We start from the raw sequence: 25,628 nt of genomic DNA on the forward strand, positions 1-25,628 counted from the left end.
ACGTCCCTGGAGCTACTATCCTGCAGGACATGTGACTCTGACCCAACTAACATCTCTCAGGTTGTGGTCTGTGTGTGTGCTTGCAGACTTACAGGTTCCTTTCAAAAAGTTAATCTTATTTTTTCATTTCTTGACCAAAATAATACAACAATAAAGAGCAAAACAGAACAGCCACTTTTTTTCATTCAATCTCTCTTCGTCCCTCTCTCATTCCACATATCCCACTCCTCCTGGTTTCTGTCCCCTGAGCACTGTGCAAACAGTCTCTCTCTCTCTCTTGCTCTCTAACCCACTCCTCTTTCCCTCGCTCCCCTATCCCTGTCTAACAGACAGTCCAATCAGTTCAGACTGCAGCAGATATGAAGGACGCTGTAATTCACTGGCATTTCCTCATATTTGATTAGAGGAGGGGGTCGGGGGTCAGGAACCATCGTAGAGGAACGGGGCATGAGGACAATAGGCCCTCTGAGACCATCCCACAACACAAGAGAGAATGAGAGCGAGAGGAGGGAGAGATAGGGGGGGGGGGTGAGCGCGAGAGAGAGCTAGCCTCTAGGAATGATATTTTACTCAGTGGACAGCTAATCCTGGAGAAATCAGTTACCTCAGCATTAGCTTACTGAGCTCACCCCGGAGAAATCCTCTCCTTTCAGGAAATGACTCCACCTCCCCAACATGGCCTCCTTGAGTAGAGCCAGTGCCAGAAACAGTTTCCCTGAGCACCATTACTAACCCCATGGACTTGAGAAAACTGCTAGAGCAGGGCCCACAAGGTACACAGCCATGGGGAGTGCTCCATATCACTCAGGTGTATGGTCATTTTGTTAGTTAGTAAGGGCTTATTCAGGTCTGAGTATGGATGAAGAATCAAGACTGTTGATCTATTGGGATTTTATTTGATTTCCATTACTTCAGTGCAAAAATGATGATGATGGTAATGACAATGGTGAATACGATAAGGATGAGTTATCATAATTACCATTTAATTATCCATTCCACCATAGCTCTTCCCAGGATAGAACTGCCTGATTTGGACACAGTGATGACATCAGCATTCATTACTCCTGGAACATACTGTACACACCTTCTCTTCATTAACAAGGCGTAACTATAGCAACCAGTTGAGTCATCTGAGCGCGGAACATCTGCAGTCTCCGGAGTAGAACATCAAGGACAGCCTCTTCATCAGAACCTCAGGCAGGTGCTCCAACCAACTGATCAACTTTTCTAGTGAACGTTCGCCTTTCATTTGTGTCTTGAGAAAGGCCTTGCAGCCAAAATCTTGATATTACAGTTTGAGATGCACTGAAATCTTCAAGAGATACAGAAAATGAACCCGAGAAAATGTTTACCACTGATCAACGAGTACATTAGGTTCTACTCACACTAATCTGAAATCTGCTTGTGGATTGATTGACACAGAGTACATCAAATCATTGGTTCTCATGACTCTGAACCAGATAAGACAACACAAACAGATCTGGGACCAGGCTAGTGTCCTTTCTCACATCTACTGAAACTAGGGGAGCGATTATCTCGCATTGATAGATTACTTTATACAGAAAACCAACTGCCAACTCCCTCGTTTAGCTAGTGTAGGTCTCTAACTTGTTCGTCAGTCCTTGTTTAGCTAGAGACCTGCACTAGCTAAACAAGGACTGAGGGACAAGTTAGAGACCTGCACTAACTTGTTCCTCAGTCCTTGTTTAGCTAGTGCAGGTCTCTAACTTGTTCCTCAGTCCTTGTTTAGCTAGTGCAGGTCTCTAACTTGTTTATCATTCCTCGTTTAGCTAGTGTAGGTCTCTAACTTGTTCCTCAGTCCTTGTTTAGCTAGTGCAGGTCTCTAACTTGTTGTTCAGTCCTTGTTTAGCTAGTGTAGGTCTCTAACTTGTTCCTCAGTCCTCGTTTAGCTAGTGTAGGTCTCCAACTTGTTCCTCAGTCCTTGTTTAACTAGTGCAGGTCTCTAACTTGTTTATCATTCCTCGTTTAGCTAGTGTAGGTCTCTAACTTGTTCCTCAGTCCTTGTTTAGCTAGTGTAGGTCTCCAACTTGTTCCTCAGTCCTTGTTCAGCTAGTGTAGGTCTCCAACTTGTTTATCATTCCTCGTTTAGCTAGTGTAGGTCTCCAACTTGTCCCTCAGTCCTCGTTTAGCTAGTGTAGGTCTCTAACTTGTTCCTCAGTCCTCGTTTAGCTAGTGTAGGTCTCCAACTTGTTCCTCAGTCCTTGTTTAACTAGTGCAGGTCTCTAACTTGTTTATCATTCCTCGTTTAGCTAGTGTAGGTCTCTAACTTGTTCCTCAGTCCTTGTTTAGCTAGTGTAGGTCTCCAACTTGTTCCTCAGTCCTTGTTCAGCTAGTGTAGGTCTCCAACTTGTTTATCATTCCTCGTTTAGCTAGTGTAGGTCTCCAACTTGTCCCTCAGTCCTCGTTTAGCTAGTGTAGGTCTCTAACTTGTTCCTCAGTCCTCGTTTAGCTAGTGTAGGTCTCCAACTTGTTCCTCAGTCCTTGTTTAACTAGTGCAGGTCTCTAACTTGTTTTTCAGTCCTCGTTTAGCTAGTGTAGGTCTCCAACTTGTTCCTCAGTCCTTGTTTAGCTAGTGTAGGTCTCTAACTTGTTCCTCAGTCCTTGTTTAGCTAGTGTAGGTCTCCAACTTGTTCCTCAGTCCTTGTTTAGCTAGTGTAGGTCTCCAACTTGTTCCTCAGTCCTTGTTTAGCTAGTGTAGGTCTCCAACTTGTTCCTCAGTCCTTGTTTAGCTAGTGTAGGTCTCCAACTTGTTCCTCAGTCCTTGTTTAGCTAGTGTAGGTCTCCAACTTGTTCCTGAGTCCTTGTTTAGCTAGTGTAGGTCTCTAACTTGTTCCTCAGTCCTTGTTTAGCTAGTGTAGGTCTCCAACTTGTTCCTCAGTCCTTGTTTAGCTAGTGTAGGTCTCTAACTTGTTCCTCAGTCCTTGTTTAGCTAGTGTAGGTCTCCAACTTGTTCCTCAGTCCTTGTTTAGCTAGTGTAGGTCTCCAACTTGTTCCTCAGTCCTTGTTTAGCTAGTGTAGGTCTCCAACTTGTTCCTCAGTCCTTGTTTAGCTAGTGTAGGTCTCCAACTTGTTCCTCAGTCCTTGTTCAGCTAGTGCATGTCTTGGACTTATTCTTCAGCCCTCCGATGACACCAAGCACCAGTATCCAGCGGCCATTCCCATAATCATGTGATCAAATCAAATCAAATGTATTTATATAGCCCTTCTTCCATCAGCTGATATATCAAAGTGCTGTACAGAAACCCAGCCTAAAACCCCAAACAGCAAGCAATGCATGTGTGTAGGTCTCCAACCTGTGGCTAGGAAAAACTAGCCACAGGTTGGGAAACTAGCACGGTGGAAAAACTCCCTAGAAAGGCCAAAACCTAGGAAGAAACCTAGAGAGGAACCAGGCTATGAGGCAGATTATATACTGCAGAAATGCCCCTTTCCAAGGAGATGATTTCTGCCTCCACTTGGATTCCACAGCAACTTCCTTATCACTTGTGAGGAACAGAGCTGAATCATAAAATATGACGAGTTGTATATTAGCTGGTTATGAAGGCCTGGGGTGACTCAGTCAGTATGACTCTCTAGGAGGGACCATAAAGTATATATGACGCAGTGGGGACCCTTAGTATGTGTGGTAGGGGCCTCCCTCTCTCTGTGGAGAGGAAGAGGATTTATGACCATTGTAGTGGCTGTATGGTCCAACTGTTAAATCATATCAGAGAGAGAGATGGAAATGGAGAGAGAGAGAGAGAAAGAGAGAGAGGCAGACAGGGATGCCTAGGGATGCCTAGGAAAGGAGAGATGGGTTAGAGAAAAGAGAGAGTTCCCAAACATGCCACTTTCACTGCTGTACCCCAAAACCACAACATTTAAATATGTATAATTTAAAGGAGAGATGACATTAACCATAATAAACTACAACGCCCTTGAATATTGCCTTGAACCTAAGTGGACTTCTTGTGCAATGGCTTGGGACTTTGAATAAGTGCACTAAAGAAGACCGCATATGCATAATATGTTTATTTTCTCCTATCACAGCCATTTAACTTACCTATGTTGTATGTATGGGGGACAAAAGAAGGGGGATAGTCATTCAAAAAACACAGCAACCACTATTATTTCACACAGAGTGAGGCCATATCAGTTATCATGTGATTTGTTAAGCCAAATTTGACTTCTGAACTAATTTAGGCTTGCCTAAACAAAGGGGGAGAGTAATTATGCAACAACTATATTTTAGTTATTTAAGTTTAATTAATTTGTAAATAAAAAAATATATATATAATTTACTTTTCACTTTGTTATGGAGTATTTTGTGTAGATCAATGACAAAAAATTACAATTAAATCTATTTCAATCCCACTTTGTAACGCAACAAAATGGAGGTGTAGACTTTCTATAGGCACTGTACAGTATCTAGAAGGATAACTTGGAAATGGTGAAGTGCGCTGCACATTTAAACTTAGTGGACTTATCTGGAGTCAATTGCATATTACTGATGAACATAAGTTGCAAAGTAGAACCCACATAGGCAAATACTGTATTACGTTGTCTAATAGCATCATAGCCAACATTAGCAACGCCAGCCGAGACTGAACCTTAGCAGTAGACAGTGAGTTGTGAGAAAATGCTGACTTGACTAGAAGGATTAGCCAGTGGGAACCAATCGCATGCTAACTGTATTAGCTAATGTATGAATATTTAACATGGAAATGCCAGGGAAGATGAATAGTTTTGCACATAAACATTAGCGACGGTAACACAATCATAAACTAACTGTGTTGGTCGTATGGATTATGAGAGAGTAATGACACACACATGGGTAAGCATGCATACACACACAAACAAACGTGTGCTCATATGCACAAACAAACACCTGTGTGGACACACACACACACACACACACACACACACACACACACACACACACACACACACACACACACACACACACACAATGCATCAACCATAAATACGAGCTGAAAAAGCATAATCACATATTTCTGATGAAAAGTCACCAGAGCGCTCAACAAAACAGTGTACTGTCTACACTCGGTTAGTTGTTTTTATGAAATAGATTACATTAAATCGTTTTTAATAATAGCTAAAGTTTGTATTTCTACTGGTTCCATGACGGGGTCAGCCTTTAGGCCGACCCCGTCAGTTTGTGTCCCGGATTCCTGTTAAGTAGCAGTTAGCCTGCTCCGTTTTCATGATGGCTAGCAGCTAACGGTAGCAGTGCTAGCCCACCAGTGGTTTTATCCACAGCTGGAAGATGATTTCCACAAGATGCAGATCAGGTGGAACTGAAAAATGGACAGGGATTTGTCTGCCCTAAATGTACCACCATCAAGCATCTTAGGGAAGAGATCCTCTGGCTGTTAGCTCGGCTGAGAGAAAAGGAAACTTGCTTTCTAAGTACACCGACCTTGCTGTAACACAGGCAAACCGAACCACAGTTTTAAATGCATCCTACAGCAAAGCTGTATTTGTATTTATTAGGGATCCCATTAGCTGTTGAATAGGCAGTAGCTACTCTTCCTGGGGTCCAAACACAGTAAGGCACTTATAAAACAAAAGATAAAACAGTTCATCATATAACATTATTACACCACTACATATCTACAATACAACATGTATAACACCACAATACAACAATATTACAATGCACGTGTGTGTAGAGTGCATGTGCTAGCGCTTGTGTGTGTATGCGTGTACCTGTGTGTGTGTGTCTCTTCACAGTCCCCGCTGTTCCATTAGGTGTACTTTGATCTGTTTTTTAAATCTGATTCTACTGCTTGTATCAGTTACCTGATGTGGAATAGAGTTCCATGTAGTCATGGCTCTATGTAGTGCTGGGCGCCTCCCATAGTCTGTTCTGGACTTGGGGACTGTAAAGAGACCTTGGGGTATGCATGGGTGTCCGAGCTGTATGCTAGTAGTTTAAAAACAGACACCTCGATACACTCAGCTTGTCAACATCTCTTACAAAAACAAGTAGTGATGAAGTCAATCTCTTACTTTGAGCCATGAGAGATTGACATGCATATCATTAATGTTAGCTCCCTGTGTACTTTTAAGGTCCAGCCGTGCTGCCCTGTTCTGAGCCAATTGTAATTTTCCTAAGTCCCTGAACACACGACTGAACAGTAGTCCAGGTCGACCAAACTAGGGCCTGTAGGACCTGCCTTGTTGATATTGTTGTTAAGAAGGCAGAGCAGCACTTTATTACGGACAGACTTCTCCCCATCTTAGCCACTGTTGTATCAATATGTCTTGACCATGTCGCTGTGTCGGGCAGCGTTGATCCGTCCCAATCCAACGGACAGATGCTAAGCTCAACTCCATGGCCCATGGGAGACTGGACACTCGCAAGGCGTAGGAGATCGGGGAGGCATTCTGGCCACACATCTATCCGAGAAGATGGGATTCAGCTAGCAAACAGCTTTGCCCCGTTTGAGAAGGACCTACCAGCCCCGGGAGTCAGTATGGATCCTGGGTGTATACCAACAGCCCCCCACGGCCACCACAGTTCAGCAGGTCGTTTCCCCATCGGATTCCGTCACGACCACCATCATTGTAGGCAGCTCGATGGTGAGAGATTTTGGCCTGCCTACGGTCTGTGCCCAAGCAAGGTCCACTGTTACCCAGGAGCCCGTGTCCATGACAACAACTCTCTCCTGCACACAGTTCTGGCTAACTACTCCAATATTGACACCATCATCACTCAGGTAGGTTTTAACAACCTTCTTTTTGAGCAATCTGAGGAACTACAAACAATGTTTAAGACCCTCGCTAGCACAGGGAAGATAATAATCATCTCTGGCCCCCTCCCGTGCTACGGAAGGGGTTGGGAACATTCCAGCTGACTCTTTGCCCTGAATGAGTACCTGAAGAAACAGGAATATCTCCTTTTGTGACAAATTTTATTTGCTGTGGGAGCAACCAGCACTTTTTAAAAGAGACAGGATTCACCCTAACCGCAGGGGTTCCAGGATTATTTCCAGCAACATCAAACTGTTTTAGAGACTGACAGACAGGGCCTGGTATTGCTCCAGTCCTAGCAACATAAAACTGTTTTAGAGACTGTGACAGACAGGGCCTGGTATTGCTCCAGTCCCAGCAACATCAAACTGTTTTAGAGACTGTGACAGACAGGGCCTGGTATTGTTCCAGTCCCAGCAACATCGCAAACTGTTTTAGAGACTGACAGACAGGGCCTGGTATTTCTCCAGTCCCAGCAACATCAAACTGTTTTAGAGACTGACAGACAAGGTCTGGTATTGTTCCAGTCCCAGCATCATCAAACTGTTTTAGAGACTGACAAACAGGGTCTGGTAGTGCTCCAGTCCCAGCAACATCAAACTGTTTTAGAGACTGACAGACAGGCCTGGTAGTGCTCCAGTCCCAGCAACATCAAACTGTTTTAGAGACTGTGACAGACAGGGCCTGGTATTGTTCCAGTCCCAACAACATCGCAAACTGTTTTAGAGACTGACAGACAGGGCCTGGTATTTCTCCAGTCCCAGCAACATCAAACTGTTTTAGAGACTGACAGACAAGGTCTGGTATTGTTCCAGTCCCAGCAACATCAAACTGTTTTAGAGACTGACAAACAGGGTCTGGTAGTGCTCCAGTCCCAGCAACATCAAACTGTTTTAGAGACTGAGACAGGCCTGGTAGTGCTCCAGTCCCAGCAAAATCAAACTGTTTTAGAGACTGACAGACGGGGCCTGGTAGTGCTCCAGTCCCAGCAACATCAAACTGTTTTAGAGACTGACAGACAGGGCCTGGTATTGCTCCAGTCCTAGCAACATAAAACTGTTTTAGAGACTGTGACAGACAGGGCCTGGTATTGCTCCAGTCCCAGCAACATCAAACTGTTTTAGAGACTGTGACAGACAGGGCCTGGTATTGCTCCAGTCCCAGCAACATCAAACTGTTTTAGAGACTGTGACAGACAGGGCCTGGTATTGTTCCAGTCCCAGCAACATCGCAAACTGTTTTAGAGACTGACAGACAGGGCCTGGTATTTCTCCAGTCCCAGCAACATCAAACTGTTTTAGAGACTGACAGACAAGGTCTGGTATTGTTCCAGTCCCAGCAACATCAAACTGTTTTAGAGACTGACAAACAGGGTCTGGTAGTGCTCCAGTCCCAGCAACATCAAACTGTTTTAGAGACTGACAGACAGGCCTGGTAGTGCTCCAGTCCCAGCAACATCAAACTGTTTTAGAGACTGTGACAGACAGGGCCTGGTATTGTTCCAGTCCCAGCAACATCGCAAACTGTTTTAGAGACTGACAGACAGGGCCTGGTATTTCTCCAGTCCCAGCAACATCAAACTGTTTTAGAGACTGACAGACAAGGTCTGCTATTGTTCCAGTCCCAGCAACATCAAACTGTTTTAGAGACTGACAAACAGGGTCTGGTAGTGCTCCAGTCCCAGCAACATCAAACTGTTTTAGAGACTGACAGACAGGCCTGGTAGTGCTCCAGTCCCAACAAAATCAAACTGTTTTAGAGACTGACAGACGGGGCCTGGTAGTGCTCCAATCCCAGCAACATCAAACTGTTTTAGAGACTGACAGACAGGGCCTGGTAGTTCTCGAGTCCCAGCAATATCAAACTGTTTTAGAGACTGACAGACAGGGTCTCGCATTGCTCCAGTCCCAGCAACATCAAACTGTTTTAGAGACTGACAGACAGGGCCTGGTATTGCTCCAGTCCCAGCAACATCAAACTGTTTTAGAGACTGACAGACAGGGCCTGGTATTGCTCCAGTCCCAACAACATCAAACTGTTTTAGAGACTGTGACAGACATTGCTCCAGTCCCTGCAACATCAAACTGTTTTAGAGACTGACAGACAGGGCAGTCCTGGTCCTGTCTCCCTGTCAGTCCTCCCTGTCAGAATAAGCAACAGAGGACTTGGAAACCATATCAACTCCTACAGAAATGGCTGGTCATTTGTTTTTATTTTTTTATTTAACCAGGCAAATCAGTTCATGCTAATGAATTACTTAAAAATCATACAATGTGATTTTCTGGATTTTTGTTTTAGATTCCGTCTCTCACAGTTGAAGTGTACCTATGATAAAAAATTACAGACCTCTTCATGCTTTGTAAGTAGGAAAACCTGCAAAATCGGCAGTGTATCAAATACTTGTTCACCCCACTGTATATTTTTATTTTCATAGTTTTTCCTGTGAAGCACATTGTGTTGCATTCCATGTCTGAAAGCTTGATTTGATTTGATATTTAATGCCTTCTCCATAAATATTAGCCATGAGAAATGAATGTAATTACACACAAACACACACTTATCTCCACTTATCTTACATGTTTTACATTTGAGTCATTCAGCAGACGCTCTTATCCAGAGAGACTTACAGCAGTGAGTGCACACCATGGGAATCGAACCCACAACCCTGGCATTGAAGGCGCCATGCTCTACCAACTGAGCCACCGAGACCTCCTGAACAGCCTTCCTTCAACTGCATTTACATTACTTTTACATTGTAACGTTAGTCACTTAGCAGATACTCTTATCCAGAGCGACTTACAGGAGCAATTAGGGTCAAGTGCCTTGCTCAAGGGCACATCGGCAGATGTTTCACCTAGTTGGGGTTTCGAACCAGCACATTGGAACACTCCAACCAGTGTGTTCTATGGAGCAAACCATCACACAAGACATCCAGGGGGTGTTTCTCAATGATCAATTGAAATAACAATAGTCACATATGAAAAATATTCAAGTGTATTGAAGTCTGTATAAGAACAAAGTGGAAAGTTATATTTCATCAAAACAATTTGATCTTGGTTATGACTGATAGGAAACGCAAACATCTGACCCCACCTCTTCCTCATCCTCTGTTCCAAGACTCTCTCTCTTATCAGACCTCCAGATCCTCTGTTCTGTGCTTTTCCCCTCCAGGACACAGTTATCTGCAACCCTGAGGGCAACACACAAACCCTCCCAGCGGTTCTAAGAATCCCAAGGGTAGCGCCTGACAATGTCAGCAGAATGTTCTAGCGAGATGACGAGAGGATGGCTGGGCGTGACAAGGTCACTACAGCTTACTATGACTGCAGCATTGGACACACACCCTCCCAGCTCCATTCATTTACCCTGGATTCTCCCAACCTGCACTGTTTTTTGTTGTTGTTGAAATTAACCTTTATTTAACTAGGAAAGTCAGTTAAGAATAAATTGTTAATTACAATGACGGCCTGCACCGGTCCAACCCGGACGACGCCGGACCAATTGTGCGCCGCCCTATGGGACTCCCAATCACGGCCGGTTGTGATACAGCCTGGATTTGAACTAGGGTGTCTGTAGTGATGCCTCTAGCACTGTGATGCAGTGCCTTAGACCGCTGCACCACTCGGGAGCACTAGGCCCAATTTGCGTGCATACAGCCGTGCAGCGTGCAGCCGTGCATTCCTGTGCATATGTGTGTGGGTGTGTGTTTCCGTATGCGTGTGTGTCTGATATAGCGCAGTGCTCTGACGCACCTGATCTGGTACAGATTTGTCAATGGTTGTAGTGGGCGGATATCCCACGCCTGCTACTTTATGAATGTCTGTGTTGCCTAGCAACCGTGTGAACCCTTTGCCTTCCCTCTCTTCCACTCCCTCTCTCCCTCCCCCCATCTCTCTCTCCATCGTTCTCTCTGCAGGGGCTCCACAGTGAAAAAGTTCATACTTTTTTTCCTCTAAGAAGCTGTACTTTCAGCTGAAGGAACCCTGCATTGCTTTACCAAACACACCCACACACACCTAAAGTGGTCCTTGGTTGTCATGGCATCAGTCTGCGTTCACATGGAGAGGACAGATGATCCACGTCTGTGTGCAGAGAGAGAGAGAGAGAGAGAGAGAGAGAGAGATGGAACCCCCTCCGCTCAAACACACATATGCAAGACATGCCACAGAGAATGATACGTTTTTCCACCTGCTCAATGCCCATATATAGGGACTTAGGCAATGAAAGACGTTTGATGATGTCTTGGGGTTGCTTCTGTGGTTACAACTAAATGCTCTCTCTCTTTCTCTCCCTCTCTGACTCCCTCACTCGCTCTATTTATCACACGCACACGCACAGCAGCCTTTTACAGTCACCCTCTGCAGCACACATCAGAGTACAGTCCATCTCTCTGACTGACAGCTTGAGTGACAGCTGAGACCTCGCTACCTCGGCGATCGATACAGCGCTTAACACACTTCTGTCAGACAGTGAGAGAGAAATGTGGAGAAAGAGATGTGGGCTGATGTAGGGAAGGAGAGAGAGAGATGGGGGGGTGATGTAGGGAAGGAGAGAGAGAGATGGGGGGGTGAGGCCAAAGGGAAAGAAAGTTGTGGAGAAAAAGCGAAGAAGTGAAACCGAGTGGAAAGCGAGAGAGAGACATTTCACCACTTAAAAAGAGAACAGAGCCCAGTGGGACTGCCATCACTCTGACAATCTGACCAACCGGACGGATGAGAGCAGGAAGGAGAGAAGAACAGATGGAGAGAAGGAGGAGAGAAAAAGGGAGGGAGACTGAGGAGGTTTGGAGTAAGTCTGCTTTGGTGGTGGACATTGGCGCAGAAAAAGCGTTCTTACTTACAATTTAACCTCTAAAATTAAACAATACAGATGGATATTTTGTGAAGATTGTGTTGAGTAGTTGATTGGTTGAACAAACACTTTGAAAGTTCCAGGACTAGTTGAAGCATCCTGTTATAAGTAATATTATTTCCTTGTTGAGAGGCCATCATGACAAACCAATCAAGAGGGAGCTGATTGCCTTGGGAACAGGGAGAGCAGATGTGGGGAGAATTTTGGGATAGTTGAAACCAAAATGAGGCTAGTTGAGAACAAAATGTACACACACACAAAATCCCAAAAGTGGACCCTGCTAATCGGTCAGGGACACCATCCCAGGCCCATCATCCCCCACCACACAGAGAACCAGGTGTTGATAGATAGTTAACTCTAGCCAGGCTGTGGGCCAGACACAGGAGGGAAGAGGGGGGAGAGAGGGAGGACAGAGGGGGGAGACAGGAGGGGGAAAGGGGGGGGCAGGAGAGGGAGGGGAAAAGGGGGAGACAGGAGGGGAGAGGGAAAAGGGTGGTCAGGAGGGGGAGGGGAAAAGGGGGAGACAGGAGAGGAGAGGGAAAAGGGTGGTCAGGAGGGGGAGGGGAAAAGGGGGAGACAGGAGGGGAGAGGGAAAAGGGGGAGACAGGAGGGGAGAACAAGGGGGGAAATGGGGGGGGGCAGGAGGGGGAGAGGGAAAAGGGGGGGGGGGGGGAGAGGGAAAAGGGGGAGACAGGAGGGGAGAGAGGGAGGGGAAAAGAGGAGGGGGAGAGGGAAAAGGGGGAGACAGGAGGGGAGAGGGAAAAGGGGGGGCAGGATGGGAGAGGGAGGGGGGGAAAAGGGAGACAGGAGGGGAGAGGGGAAAGGGGGAGACAGGAGGGGAGAGGGAAAAGGGGGAGACAGGAGGGGAGAACAATGGGGAAAATGGGGGGGGGGGGGGGGCAGGAGGGGGAAAGGGAGGGGAAAAGGGGGAGACAGGAGGAGAGAGGGAAAAGGCAGAGACCGGAGGGGAGAGGGAAAGGGGGGCAGGAGGGGGAGAGGGAGGGGGAAAAGGGGGAGACAGGAGGGGAGACAGGAGGGGAGAGGGAAAAGGGGGGGCAGGAGGGGAGAGGGAGGGGGAGAAAAGGGAGACAGGAGGGGAGAGGGAAAAGGGGGAGACAGGAGGGGAGAGGGAGGGGAAAGAGCTGGGAGAATGGATACTGATGCTCTTCCCTGTTGTGGAGACAACAAGAGAAAGAGAAAAATTAAGGGAGAGAGAGAAACTAAATGAAGAGAGAAAAAGATATTCAGAAAGATAGTAAGAAAGATACAGTTGAAATCGGAAGTTTACATACACTTAGGTTGGAGTCATTAAAACTCGTTTTTCAACCGCTCCACAAATTTCTTGTTAATATAGTTTTGGCAAGTTGGTTAGGACATCTACTTTGTGCATGACACGAGATATTTTTCCAACAATTGTTTACAGAGATTATTTCACTTATAATTCACTGTATCACAATTCCAGTGGATCAGAAGTTTACATACACTAAGTTGACTGTGCCTTTAAACAGCTTGGAAAATTCCAGCAAATTATGTCATGGCTTTTGAAGCTTCTGATAGGCTAATTGACATAATTTGAGTCAATTTTGAGGTGTACCTGTGGATATATTTCAAGGCTTACCTTCAAACTCAGTGTCTCTTTGCTTGACATCATAGGAAAATCTAAAGAAATCAGCCAAGACCTCAGAAATAAAATTGTAGACCTCCACAAGTCTGGTTCATCCTTGGGAGCAATTTCCAAACGCCTGAAGGTACCACGTTCATCTGTACAAACAATAGTACGCAAGTATAAACACCATGGGACCACGCAGCCGTCATACCGCTCAGGAAGGAGACGTGTTCTGTCTCCTAGAGATGAACGTACTTTGGTGCGAAAAGTGCAAATCAATCCCAGAACAACAGCAAAGGACCTTATGAAGATGCTAGAGGAAACAGGTACAAAAGTATCTATATCCACAGTAAAACGAGTCCTATATCGAACATAACCTGAAAGGCCGCTCAGCAAGGAAGAAGCCACTGCTCCAAAACCACCATAAAAAGCCAGACTACGGTTTGCAACTGCACATGGGGACAAAGATCATACTTTTGGAGGAAATGTCCTCTGGTCCGATGAAACAAAAATACAACTGTTTGGCTATAATGACCATAGTTATGTTTGGAGGAAAAAGGGGGAGGCTTGCAAGCCGAAGAACATCATCCCAACCGTGAAGCACGGGGGTGGCAGCATCATGTTGTGGGGGTGCTTTGCTGCAAGAGGGACTGGTGCACTTCACAAAATAAATGGCATCATGAGTATGGAAAATTATGTGGATATATTGAAGCAAAATCTCAAGACATCAGTCAGGAAGTTAAAGCTTGGTCGCAAATGGGTCTTCCAAATGGACAATGACCCCAAGCATACTTCCAAAGTTATGGCAAAATGGCTTAAGGACAACAAAGTCAAGGTATTGGAGTGGCCATCACAAAGCCCAAACCTCAATCCCATAGAAAATTTGTGGGTAGAACTGAAAAAGCATGTGTGAGCTAGGAGGCCTACAAACCTGACTCAGTTACACCAGCTCTGTCAGGAGGAATGGGCCAAAATTCACCCAACTTATTGTGGGAAGCTTGTGGAAGGCTACCCAAAATGTTTGACCAAAGTTAAACAATTTAAAGGCAATGCTACCAAATGCTAATTGAGTGTATGTAAACTTCTGAGCCACTGGGAATGTGATGAAATAAATAAAAGCTGAAATAAATAATTCTCTCTACTATTATTCTGACATTTCACATTCTTAAAATAAAGTGGTGATCCTAACTGACATAAGACAGGGAATTTTTACTAGCATTAAATGTCAGGAATTGTGAAAACCGAGTTTAAATGTGTTTGGCTAAGGTGTATGTAAACTTCTGACTTCAACTGTAGATAGTGAGAAAGATAGATAGTCAGAAAGATAGTCAGAAAGATAGATAATCATAAAGATAGTCAGAAAGATAGATAATCATAAAGATAGTCAGAAAGATAGATAATCATAAAGATAGATAGTCAGAAAGATAGATAGTCAGAAAGATAGATAGTCAAAGAGAGACAGTCAGAAAGATATAGTCAGAAAGATAGATAGTCAGAAAGAGAGACAGTCAGAAAGATAGATAGTCAGAAAGATAGATAGTCAGAAAGACAGTCAGAAAGATAAACAGTCAAAGAGAGACAGTCAGAAAGATAGACAGTCAGAAAGATAGATAGTCAGAAAGATAGATAGTCAGAAAGATAGATAGTCAGAAAGATAGATAGTCAGAAAGATAGATAGTCAGAAAGACAGTCAGAAAGAGAGACAGTCAGAAAGATAGATAGTCAGAAAGATAGATAGTCAGAAAGATAGATAGTCAGAAAGATAGATAGTCAGAAAGATAGTCAAAGATAGATAGTCAGAAAGACAGTCAAAGAGAGACAGTCAGAAAGATAGATAGTCAGAAAGATAGTCAGAAAGATAGATAGTCAGAAAGATAGATAGTCAGAAAGATAGATAGTCAGAAAGATAGATAGTCAGAAAGACAGTCAAAGAGAGACAGTCAGAAAGATAGATAGTCAGAAAGATAGTCAGAAAGATAGATAGTCAGAAAGATAGATAGTCAGAAAGACAGTCAAAGAGAGACAGTCAGAAAGATAGATAGTCAGAAAGATAGATAGTCAGAAAGATAGATAGTCAGAAAGATAGATAGTCAGAAAGACAGTCAAAGAGAGACAGTCAGAAAGATAGACAGTCAGAAAGATAGACAGTCAGAAAGACAGTCAGAAAGATAGATAGATAGTCAGAAAGATAGATAGTCAGAAAGATAGACAGTCAGAAAGACAGTCAAAGAGAGACAGTCAGAAAGATAGACAGTCAGAAAGATAGTCAGAAAGATAGTCAGAAAGATAGTCAGAAAGATAGACAGTCAGAAAGATAGACAGTCAGAAAGATAGTCAGAAAGATAGATAGTCAGAAAGACAGTCAAAAAGAGACAGTCAGAAAGATAGATAGTCAGAAAGATAGTCAGAAAGATAGACAGTCAGAAAGATAGTCAGAAAGATAGATAGTCAGAAAGACAGTCAAAGAGAGACAGTCAGAAAGATAGATAGTCAGAAAGATAGTCAGAAAGATAGATAGTCAGAAAGATAAACAGTCAGAAAGACAGTCAAAGAGAGACAGTCAGAAAGATAGACAGTCAGAAAGACAGTCAAAGAGAGACAGTCAGAAAGATAGATTGTGAAAAAGAGCAAGTGGTCGAGAGAGATACTATGCGGTTCTCACGGCAACACAACGACAAATACACACCAAGCGCAAAACGGAAGACGACATCCACTGAGCTCTATTAGTCATGGAAATACATAAACATATTGCTACATGGCCCATCAGAGCTGCATTCTGCTGGGTGATGTATATTAACTGAGGGTTTCAGAGACAACAAGCCATGCAAACTGGGAAACAGGCCATTAGAGTGACTTATGATTGAGACAGGGCAATTATAGCATAGTATACTGGCACTCCATAACAATGATTATCAGTTGTATTAATGACAGGAGGAAGAGGCTATGTAGGAATAAAAGTGAAAGGGGGAGGTGTGTGTGTGTGCGTACCTGTGACAGGCTGGAGAAGCCCAGGTTGTGACAACCGTTGCAAGGTGTGAGGGCCTCCCAGAACCCAGCGGGGCCACAGCTCTTCTCCCCCTCCTCTTCCTCCTGGGCCGGGGGAAGTGGGGGAGTGGGCCGCTGCAGAGAGATACAATACACACTGTTCATTTAAAACACACACACACACACACACACACACACACACACACACACACACACACACACACACACACACACACACACACACACACACACACACACACACACACACACACACACACACACACACACACACACACACACACACACACACTCCAGGTCACTACAGAGAAACACAATACCATACTAAAGATGTAAACAATGTGTTGGTCTGATGTGTATGAGGAAGTGAATCCAGATGCAGAACTGGAAGTCTTTTGAAAATGATTCATGCAAATTGTTGACAAGCATGCACCTGTTAAGAAACTAACTGTGGGAACTGTTAGAGCCTCCTGGATTGATGACGAACTGAAACATTTTATGTTTCAAAGAAATTATGCAAAAGACGTGGCAAACAAGTCAGGCTGCTCTGCTGATTGGTCGACATAATGACAATTGAGAAATGTTGAGACTAAACTAAACTAAAAGAAGAAAGTATTACCAAACAAAGATAAATTACCAAAAACCCAATTCATCTCCATCATTCACTGAAGTTGATGGGCCATTCATAACAAAACCTTTCGGTATTGCCAATCATTTCAATGACTCTTTTCACTAGTAGTGGAAAAACTCAGAAGTGAAATGACAACATTGAACAGTGACATATTTTGGTATAAAATATTTAATAATGAAAGAGAAGGATTGCTGTTTTCAATTCGGTCAAGTTAGTGTGGGAGAGGTGGAAAAACTGTTTTTATCCATCAATAATGATAAGCCTCCAGGTATAGACAACCTTGATGGTAAACTATTGAATGGCAGCAGACTGTATCACCACCCCTATTTAAAGAAAGCCTAAAGGAGTGTGTGTCCACAGGTGTGGAAGGAAGCTAAAGTAATTCCACTGCATAAAATAGTAAAGCACCCTTTGCTGGCTCTAACAACCACCCAGTCAGTTAACAGCCTGTTCTTAGTAAACGGATGGAGATAATTGTGTTTGAACAAATACAAAGCTATTTTTCAGAGAACAAGTTAACTACTGATTCAGCATGGATATAGAGAAGGAAACTCAACTTGTACTGCACTGATTCAGATGACGGATGATTGGTTAAAATAAATGTATAATAAGATGATAGTTGGAGCTGTACTGTTAGACTTCAGTGCAGTCTCTGATGTTATTGATCATACATTATTATTGAAAAAACACACTTGGTATGGCTTTAAATCACCTGCCAACACATGGTTGGAGAGTTATTTATCCAATAGAACCTAGAGTGTTCTTCAATGGAATCGTCTTTAACATCAGATATCTACAATGAGGTATCCCTCAGGGCAGTTGCCTTGGGCTGTTACTCTTCTCTATTTTAACAAATTATTTGCCATTGGTCTTACACAAAACTAGAATGCCTACGTATGTGAATGATTTCACAATCTACAGCACTCAAAGCCAGTGAGCTCACTGAAATTCTAAATAAGGAAACAGTCAGTAGCAAAACTGCAGCTGGCTCATAAACAAAGCAGAACATTTAACTGCACATACAGAACTAACATCATCAACACGCATGCCAGTCTTCACTGGTTGAGGGTTGACAAGAGATTAACTGCTTCTCCTAGTTTTAATGAGAAATATTACTCTGACGAAAATACCAGTCTGTCTGCATAATCAAATAACATTCAGCTCAGACACCCATTCACACCCCACAAGACATACCATCAGGGGTCTCTTCACAGTCCCCAAGTCCAAAACAAATTCACGGCAACGCAGTTTTAAACAGAGCCATGATCGCATGGAACTCTCTTCCATCTCCCATTACTCAAACAGCAAAATGACCTGATTAAAAATACAACTCATGGAACTCTCTTCCATCTCCCATTACTCAAACAGCAAAATGACCTGATTAAAAATACAACTCATGGAACTCTCTTCCATCTCCCATTACTCAAACAGCAAAATGACCTGATTAAAAAAACAACTCATGGAACGGCGGGGACAAACACACACATTATTTTTGTTGCATTGTTTGTATATAATTGTATTTAAAATGTGTTTGACTTTCCTTGTCTATAAGTGTTTTGTTACTTTGTAATGTTTTGTGTTTTTTGTGGACCCCTGGAAGAGCAGCAACTGCTTCTACAAAAGCTACTGGGGATCCTAACAAACAAATAATACACACACGTGCACACTAACACACACAATATGCCCTTTTTACAGGGTCTGTGTTGCCAAGAGGATATATGTTTAGATGGGTCTTGTGAAAGGGGTATTGTCTCCTGATAATACCAGTGACCCAAATGATGCAGAGGGAAAGCCCAAGGTCCCAGTGAGATTGAGAGGCAGAGAGGCAGGGGAAATAGAGAAAGAGCAAGACAGGAACAGAGAGAGAAAGAATGATAGAGAGGGGCAGATGGAGTCAGGAAGAGAGGGAGAGAGAAATTGCTGTAGAAATAAATGGAAGAACCAGAAGGTCACCAGTCTTATGAGATTGCAAAAAGACTAAACAAAATGCAATATAGACATACTCTACAAAACACACAATAATCATTTCTCTCTTACACACACAAATGCACAAGGTCTATTAGATGGGCTTAACACTGATACCATTATTATTTTTCCGTGTCCCAAATTGGACCCTATTCCCTACATACTAGGGCACTACTTTGATCTAAAAAGGGTGCCATAAAGGCTGCCAGAAAGGGTTCCATTTGGGACACAGGCTTCAACATGGACCCAGGCAGCCAGGTCCTTCCAGGTCTAATCAGTTGAATGATGATACACTCCTTTGGTGGAATAATATTAGCATGTATCTAATGAATATGTCTTGTTCTCTGTTGAACGGTAGAGGTGATTTGTCAGAGCTAGGCCCGTTGGAAGCCTGGGGGTAGAGTAGTGGGACTCCCTGACTTTCTCACACCACAAAGTACTATGTTTAGTGGGGAAAAAGCTGGTTTGTTGTGTGCTACTATTAAGGTAGTGTGGGCTTGACTGTGTTGTCAATTGTCAATGGTCATCTTACAATCACACGTGGCAATCACGGAATTGTCATGGAAGAGACATTCAAGTTGTAGAGACAACAGGACAGACGTCCCTTACAGTACATAAACAATAGGCCACCAAGGCCATGTCGGTACGGGCCACCAAGGCCATGTCGGTACGGGCCACCAAGGCCATGTTGGTCCGGGCCACCAAGGCCATGTCGATGTCGGTCCGGGCCACCAAGGCCATGTCGATGGCGGTACGGGCCACCAAGGCCATGTCGATGGCGGTACGGGCCACCAAGGCCATGTCGATGGCGGAACGGGCCTCCAAGGCCATGGCGGTACGGGCCTCCAAGGCCATGGCGGTACGGGCCTCCAAGGCCATGGCGGTACGGGCCTCCAAGGCCACGTCGGTACGGGCCTCCAAGGCCACGTCGGTACGGGCCTCCAAGGCCACGTCGGTACGGGCCTCCAAGGCCACGTCGGTACGGGCCACCAAGGCCACGTCGGTACGGGCCACCAAGGCCACGTCGGTACGGGCCACCAAGGCCACGTCGGTACGGGCCTCCAAGGCCACGTCGGTACGGGCCTCCATGGCCACGTCGGTACGGGCCTCCATGGCCACGTCGGTACGGGCCTCCAAGGCCACGTCGGTACGGGCCACCAAGGCCACGTCGGTACGGGCCACCAAGGCCACGTCGGTACGGGCCACCAAGGCCACGTCGGTACGGGCCTCCAAGGCCACGTCGGTACGGGCCTCCAAGGCCACGTCGGTACGGGCCTCCAAGACCACGTCGGTACGGGCCACCAAGGCCATGTCGGTACGGGCCACCAACGGGCCACCAAGGCCATGTCGGTACGGGCCACCAACGGGCCACCAAGGCCATGTCGGTACGGGCCTCCAAGGCCATGTCGGTACGGGCCTCCAAGGCCATGTCGGTACGGGCCACCAAGGCCATGTCGGTACGGGCCACCAAGGCCATGTCGGTACGGGCCACCAAGGCCATGTCGGTACGGGCCACCAAGGCCATGTCGGTACGGGCCACCAAGGCCATGTCGGTACGGGCCACCAAGGCCATGTCGGTACGGGCCACCAAGGCCACGTCGGTACGGGCCACCAAGGCCACGTCGGTACGGGCCTCCAAGGCCACGTCGGTACGGGCCTCCAAGGCCACGTCGGTACGGGCCACCAAGGCCACGTCGGTACGGGCCTCCATGGCCACGTCGGTACGGGCCTCCATGGCCACGTCGGTACGGGCCTCCAAGGCCACGTCGGTACGGGCCACCAAGGCCACGTCGGTACGGGCCTCCAAGGCCACGTCGGTACGGGCCTCCAAGGCCACGTCGGTACGGGCCTCCAAGACCACGTCGGTACGGGCCACCAAGGCCACGTCGGTACGGGCCACCAACGGGCCACCAAGGCCATGTCGGTACGGGCCACCAACGGGCCACCAAGGCCATGTCGGTACGGGCCTCCAAGGCCATGTCGGTACGGGCCACCAAGGCCATGTCGGTACGGGCCACCAAGGCCATGTCGGTACGGGCCACCAAGGCCATGTCGGTACGGGCCACCAAGGCCATGTCGGTACGGGCCACCAAGGCCATGTCGGTACGGGCCACCAAGGCCATGTCGGTACGGGCCACCAAGGCCATGTCGGTACGGGCCACCAAGGCCATGTCGGTACGGGCCACCAAGGCCATGTCGGTACGGGCCTCCAAGGCCATGTCGGTACGGGCCACCAAGGCCATGTCGGTACGGGCCACCAAGGCCATGTCGGTACGGGCCACCAAGGCCATGTCGGTACGGGCCTCCAAGACCATGTCGGTACGGGCCACCAAGGCCATGTCGGTACGGGCCACCAACGGGCCACCAAGGCCATGTCGGTACGGGCCACCAACGGGCCACCAAGGCCATGTCGGTACGGGCCTCCAAGGCCATGTCGGTACAGGCCACCAAGGCCATGTCGGTACGGGCCACCAAGGCCATGTCGGTACGGGCCACCAAGGCCATGTCGGTACGGGCCTCCAAGGCCATGTCGGTACGGGCCACCAAGGCCATGTCGGTACGGGCCTCCAAGGCCATGTCGGTACAGGCCACCAAGGCCATGTCGGTACGGGCCACCAAGGCCATGTCGGTACGGGCCTCCAAGGCCATGTCGGTACGGGCCACCAAGGCCATGTCGGTACGGGCCTCCAAGGCCATGTCGGTACGGGCCTCCAAGGCCATGTCGGTACGGGCCACCAAGGCCATGTCGGTACGGGCCACCAAGGCCATGTCGGTACGGGCCACCAAGGCCATGTCGGTACGGGCCACCAATGATGTCACATCATTATTAAACAAACATGATGAACACCTATTTGTGACCTGGCTGTTGACTTGTTCTATTCAGTAACCAGCATGTTGATTTGTTGCCAAGAGGCTTCGCTACTAGCCAGCGAGGCCCTTCCGTAGTGTACAGCAGACGTAGTGAGGAGGGCAGTGGGCTACACACATAGACATCCAACACTATGTCTATGGTTATACCTCAGCTCTGGAACCAGGAAGTTGATGAGTGTGTCCTACAGCAGATATGGGCGATGACCATGTTTTTATTCATCAGTCTGTCTGCTGGACAGACGCTGCAACACTCTCTGACATTTACAGTGTGTCATGCTAATGGTCATGCATGCATACAAATGAGCACATAGGCCTGGAAGGACGCAGGGGACTTATTCACACATCCAGATCCATAGAGAGCCATACAAATAAGTATGAGACACACATACAGACACTGACCATGAAGACACAAAATCTAATGCATACTGTACCCTCTCCATTACATGTGCTCTGTGTCTGTGTGTGTGTGTGTGTGTGTGTGTGTGTGTGTGTGTGTGTGTGTGTGTGTGTGTGTGTGTGTGTGTGTGTGTGTGTGTGTGTGTGTGTGTGTGTGCGTGTGCGTGCGTGTGCGTGCGTGCGTGTGCGCCTACATCATCGCCTCAGTGTGTGACTGATTGAGACGTGTTTGTGCTTCTATTAAACCAAGGCCAAGGCCTGCCCAGAGGCTGTTGCTCCATCAAGCCACCCACTCCCACCACACACACAGCGGCAGTGGTTTGATTCAGACCAGATCAATTCCTGTTAGTGTGCCGCACCAAACGCCACAGGTATCAATCTCCCTAGAAACGAGAGAAACTGGACCCCTGTCGCCATAATGAAAGCCCTTCTACCAATCAGCTCTCAGGGGTGAAGCTAGGCTGACCAAGGCCTTGTTCTAGTACTAAAACACGCACACTTCCTTCCTACCTTACTGCCTTCCTTCAAGTGAATTCCAGCAAAATCACTGATTTGATGTAAAGGATTCCATTACATAGCTTTCACCAATCCAGTCATGTCAGTGGTTACTTCACGGAAGGAAGGAGGATGCACTATACTGAACAGAAATATACAGTGCATTCTGAAAGTATTCCGACACCTTCCCCTTTTACACATTTTGTTATGTTACAGCCTTATTCTAAAATGGATTGAATTCATTTTCTTCCTCATCAATCTACACACAATACCCCATAATGACAAAGCGAAAACAGTTTTCATTTTATTTGTATTAGAAATTTAAAACAGGAATACCTTATTTACATAAGTATTCAGACCCTTTGCTATAAAACTTGAAATTGAGCTCAGGTGCATCCTGTTTCCATGGATCATCCTTGAGATGTTTCTACAACTTGGAGTCCATCTGTGGTCAATTAAATTGATTGGACAGGCACACACCTGTCTATATAAGGTCCCACAGTTGACAGTGCATGCAGCAAAAACCAAGCCATGAGGTGGAAGGAATTGTCATAAGAGCTTGTGTTGGGCACAGGTCTGGGGAATGGTACCAAAAAATGTCTGCAGCATTGAAGGTCCCCAAGAACACAGTGGACTAAATCATTCTAAAATGGAAGAAGTTTGGAACCACCAAGACTCTTCCTAGAGCTGGCCGCCCAGCCAAACTGAGCAATCGGGGGAGAAGGGCCTTGGTCCGGGAGGTGACCAAGAACACAATGGTCACTCTGACAGAGCTCCAGAGTTCCTCTGTGGAGATGGTGGAACCTCCCAGAAGGATAACCATTTCTGCAGCCCTTCACCTATCAGGCCTTTATGGTTGAGTGGGCCAGCCAGATCCCAGAAATGTTCCATACGAACAAAAAACGTATTTCTCTAACATTTTGTTCACAAATTTGTTTACATCCTTGTTAGTGAGAATGTATCCTTTGACAAGACAATCCACCACCTGACAGGTGTGGGATATCAAGAAGCTGATTAAACAGCATGATCATTACACAGGTGGACCCTGTGCTGGGGACAATAAAAGGCCACTAAAAATGTGTAGTTTTGTCACACAACATAATGCCACAGATGTCTCAAGTTTTGAGGGAGTATACAATTGGCATGCTGACTGCAGGAATGTCCACAAGAGCAGTTGCCAGATAATTTAATATACATTTCTTTACCATAAGCCGCCTCCAATGTCGTTTTAGAGAATTTGGCGGTATGTCCAACAGGCCTCACAACCGCAGACCACGTGTAATCACACCAACCCAGGACCTCCACATCCAGCTTCTTCACCTGCGGGATCGTCTGAGACCAGCCACCCGTACAGCTGATGAATCTGTGGGTTTGCATAACCGAAGAATTTCTGCACAAACTATCAGAAACGGTCTCAGGGAAGCTCATCTGCGTGCTCGTCGTCCTCACCAGGGTCTTGACCTGACTGCAGTTCAGCGTTGTAACTGACTTCAGTGGGCAAACGCTCACCTTCGATGGCCACTGTCACGCTGGAGGAGTGCGCTCTTCACAGATGAATACCGGTTTCAACTGTACCGTTGTACCGGTTTCAACTGTACCAACTGTACCGTACGTACTGTCAGATGGCAGACAGCGCGTACGGCATTGTGTGGGTGAGCAGTTTGCTGATGTCAACGTTGTGAACAGAGTGCTGCATGGTGGCAGTGAGGTTATGGTATGGACAGGCATAAGCTACGGACAACGAACACGTGTATTTATTGATGGCAATTTGAATGCACAGAGATACTGTGACGAGATCCTGAGGCCCGTTGTCGTGCCATTCATCCGTCGCCTTCACCTCAAGTTTCAGCATGTCGCAAGGATCTGAACACAATTCCTGGAAACTGAAAATGTCTCAGTTCCTTCATGGCCTGCATACTCAGACATGTCACCCATTGAGCACGTATGAGATGCTCTGGATCGACGTGTACGACAGTGTGTTCGAGTCCCCGCCAATATCCAGCAACTTCGCACAGCCATTGATGAGGAGTGGGACAACATTCCACAGCCCACAATCATCATCCTGATCAACTCTATTCGCAGCGGGGTCACACCAGATGCTGACTGGTTTTCTTATCTCCGCCCCTACTTTTTGTTTAAGGTATCTGTGACTAATAGATGTTTCTGTTTTCCCAGTCATGTGAAATCAAAAGATTAGGCCCTAATTAATTTATTTCAATTGACTGATTTCCTTACATGAACGGTAACCCATGTTGCCTGAATGTTGCATTTATGTTTTTGTTCAGTAAACATTTCTACCTTACAGCGTGTCTGAGGCTGCCCTCTCCTGGTGACTAAATGCTACTACAGTAATGGACCCCAGAGTGATGCAGTAGAACATGGTTTTCCAATCCAAGAATAACAATACGACGGTACGATACCACAGACCCAAAATTGCGAAAATGGTCCTCACCCTCCACATCCGCCTTGATTCCCCCTGGTCCCATCCACCCTCCCTGATCCAAAATGGTCCTCACCCTCCACATCCCCCTTGATTCCCCCTGGTCCCATCCACCCTCCCTGATCCAAAATGGTCCTCACCCTCCACATCCCCCTTGATTCCCCCTGGTCCCATCCACCCTCCCTGATCCAAAATGGTCCTCACCCTCCACATCCCCCTTGATTCCCCCTGGTCCCATCCACCCTCCCTGATCCAAAATGGTCCTCACCCTCCACATCCCCCTTGATTCCCCCTGGTCCCATCCACCCTCCCTGATCCAAAATGGTTCTCACCCTCCACATCCCCCTTGATTCCCCCTGGTCCCATCCACCCTCCCTGATCCAAAATCGTCCCCCCCCTCCACATCCCCCTTGATTACCCCTGGTCCCATCCACCCTCCCTGATCCAAAATGGTCCTCACCCTCCACATCACCCATGATTACTCCTGGTCCCATCCACCCTCCCTGATCCAAAATGGTCCTCACCCTCCACATCCCCCTTGATTCCCCCTGGTCCCATCCACCCTCCCTGATCCAAAATGGTTCTCACCCTCC

The 25,628-nt window shown here is 46.5% G+C and overlaps 1 protein-coding gene across 1 annotated transcript in view; it reads right to left on the bottom strand.

Annotated features, from left to right (window-relative positions):
* The window catches only part of LOC120032110 (ankyrin repeat and sterile alpha motif domain-containing protein 1B-like), a 100,986-nt gene that overhangs the window by 63,588 nt on the left and 11,770 nt on the right, over positions 1-25,628 (bottom strand). Inside the window, exon 6 of the mRNA XM_038978052.1 lies at positions 16,223-16,354. Within this exon, the coding sequence (XP_038833980.1) occupies positions 16,223-16,354 (132 nt within the window). The remainder of the gene's footprint in view (positions 1-16,222; positions 16,355-25,628) is intronic.

The sequence above is a fragment of the Salvelinus namaycush genome, chromosome 38 (genome assembly GCF_016432855.1).
Source record: "Salvelinus namaycush isolate Seneca chromosome 38, SaNama_1.0, whole genome shotgun sequence".
NCBI lineage: Eukaryota > Metazoa > Chordata > Actinopteri > Salmoniformes > Salmonidae > Salvelinus > Salvelinus namaycush.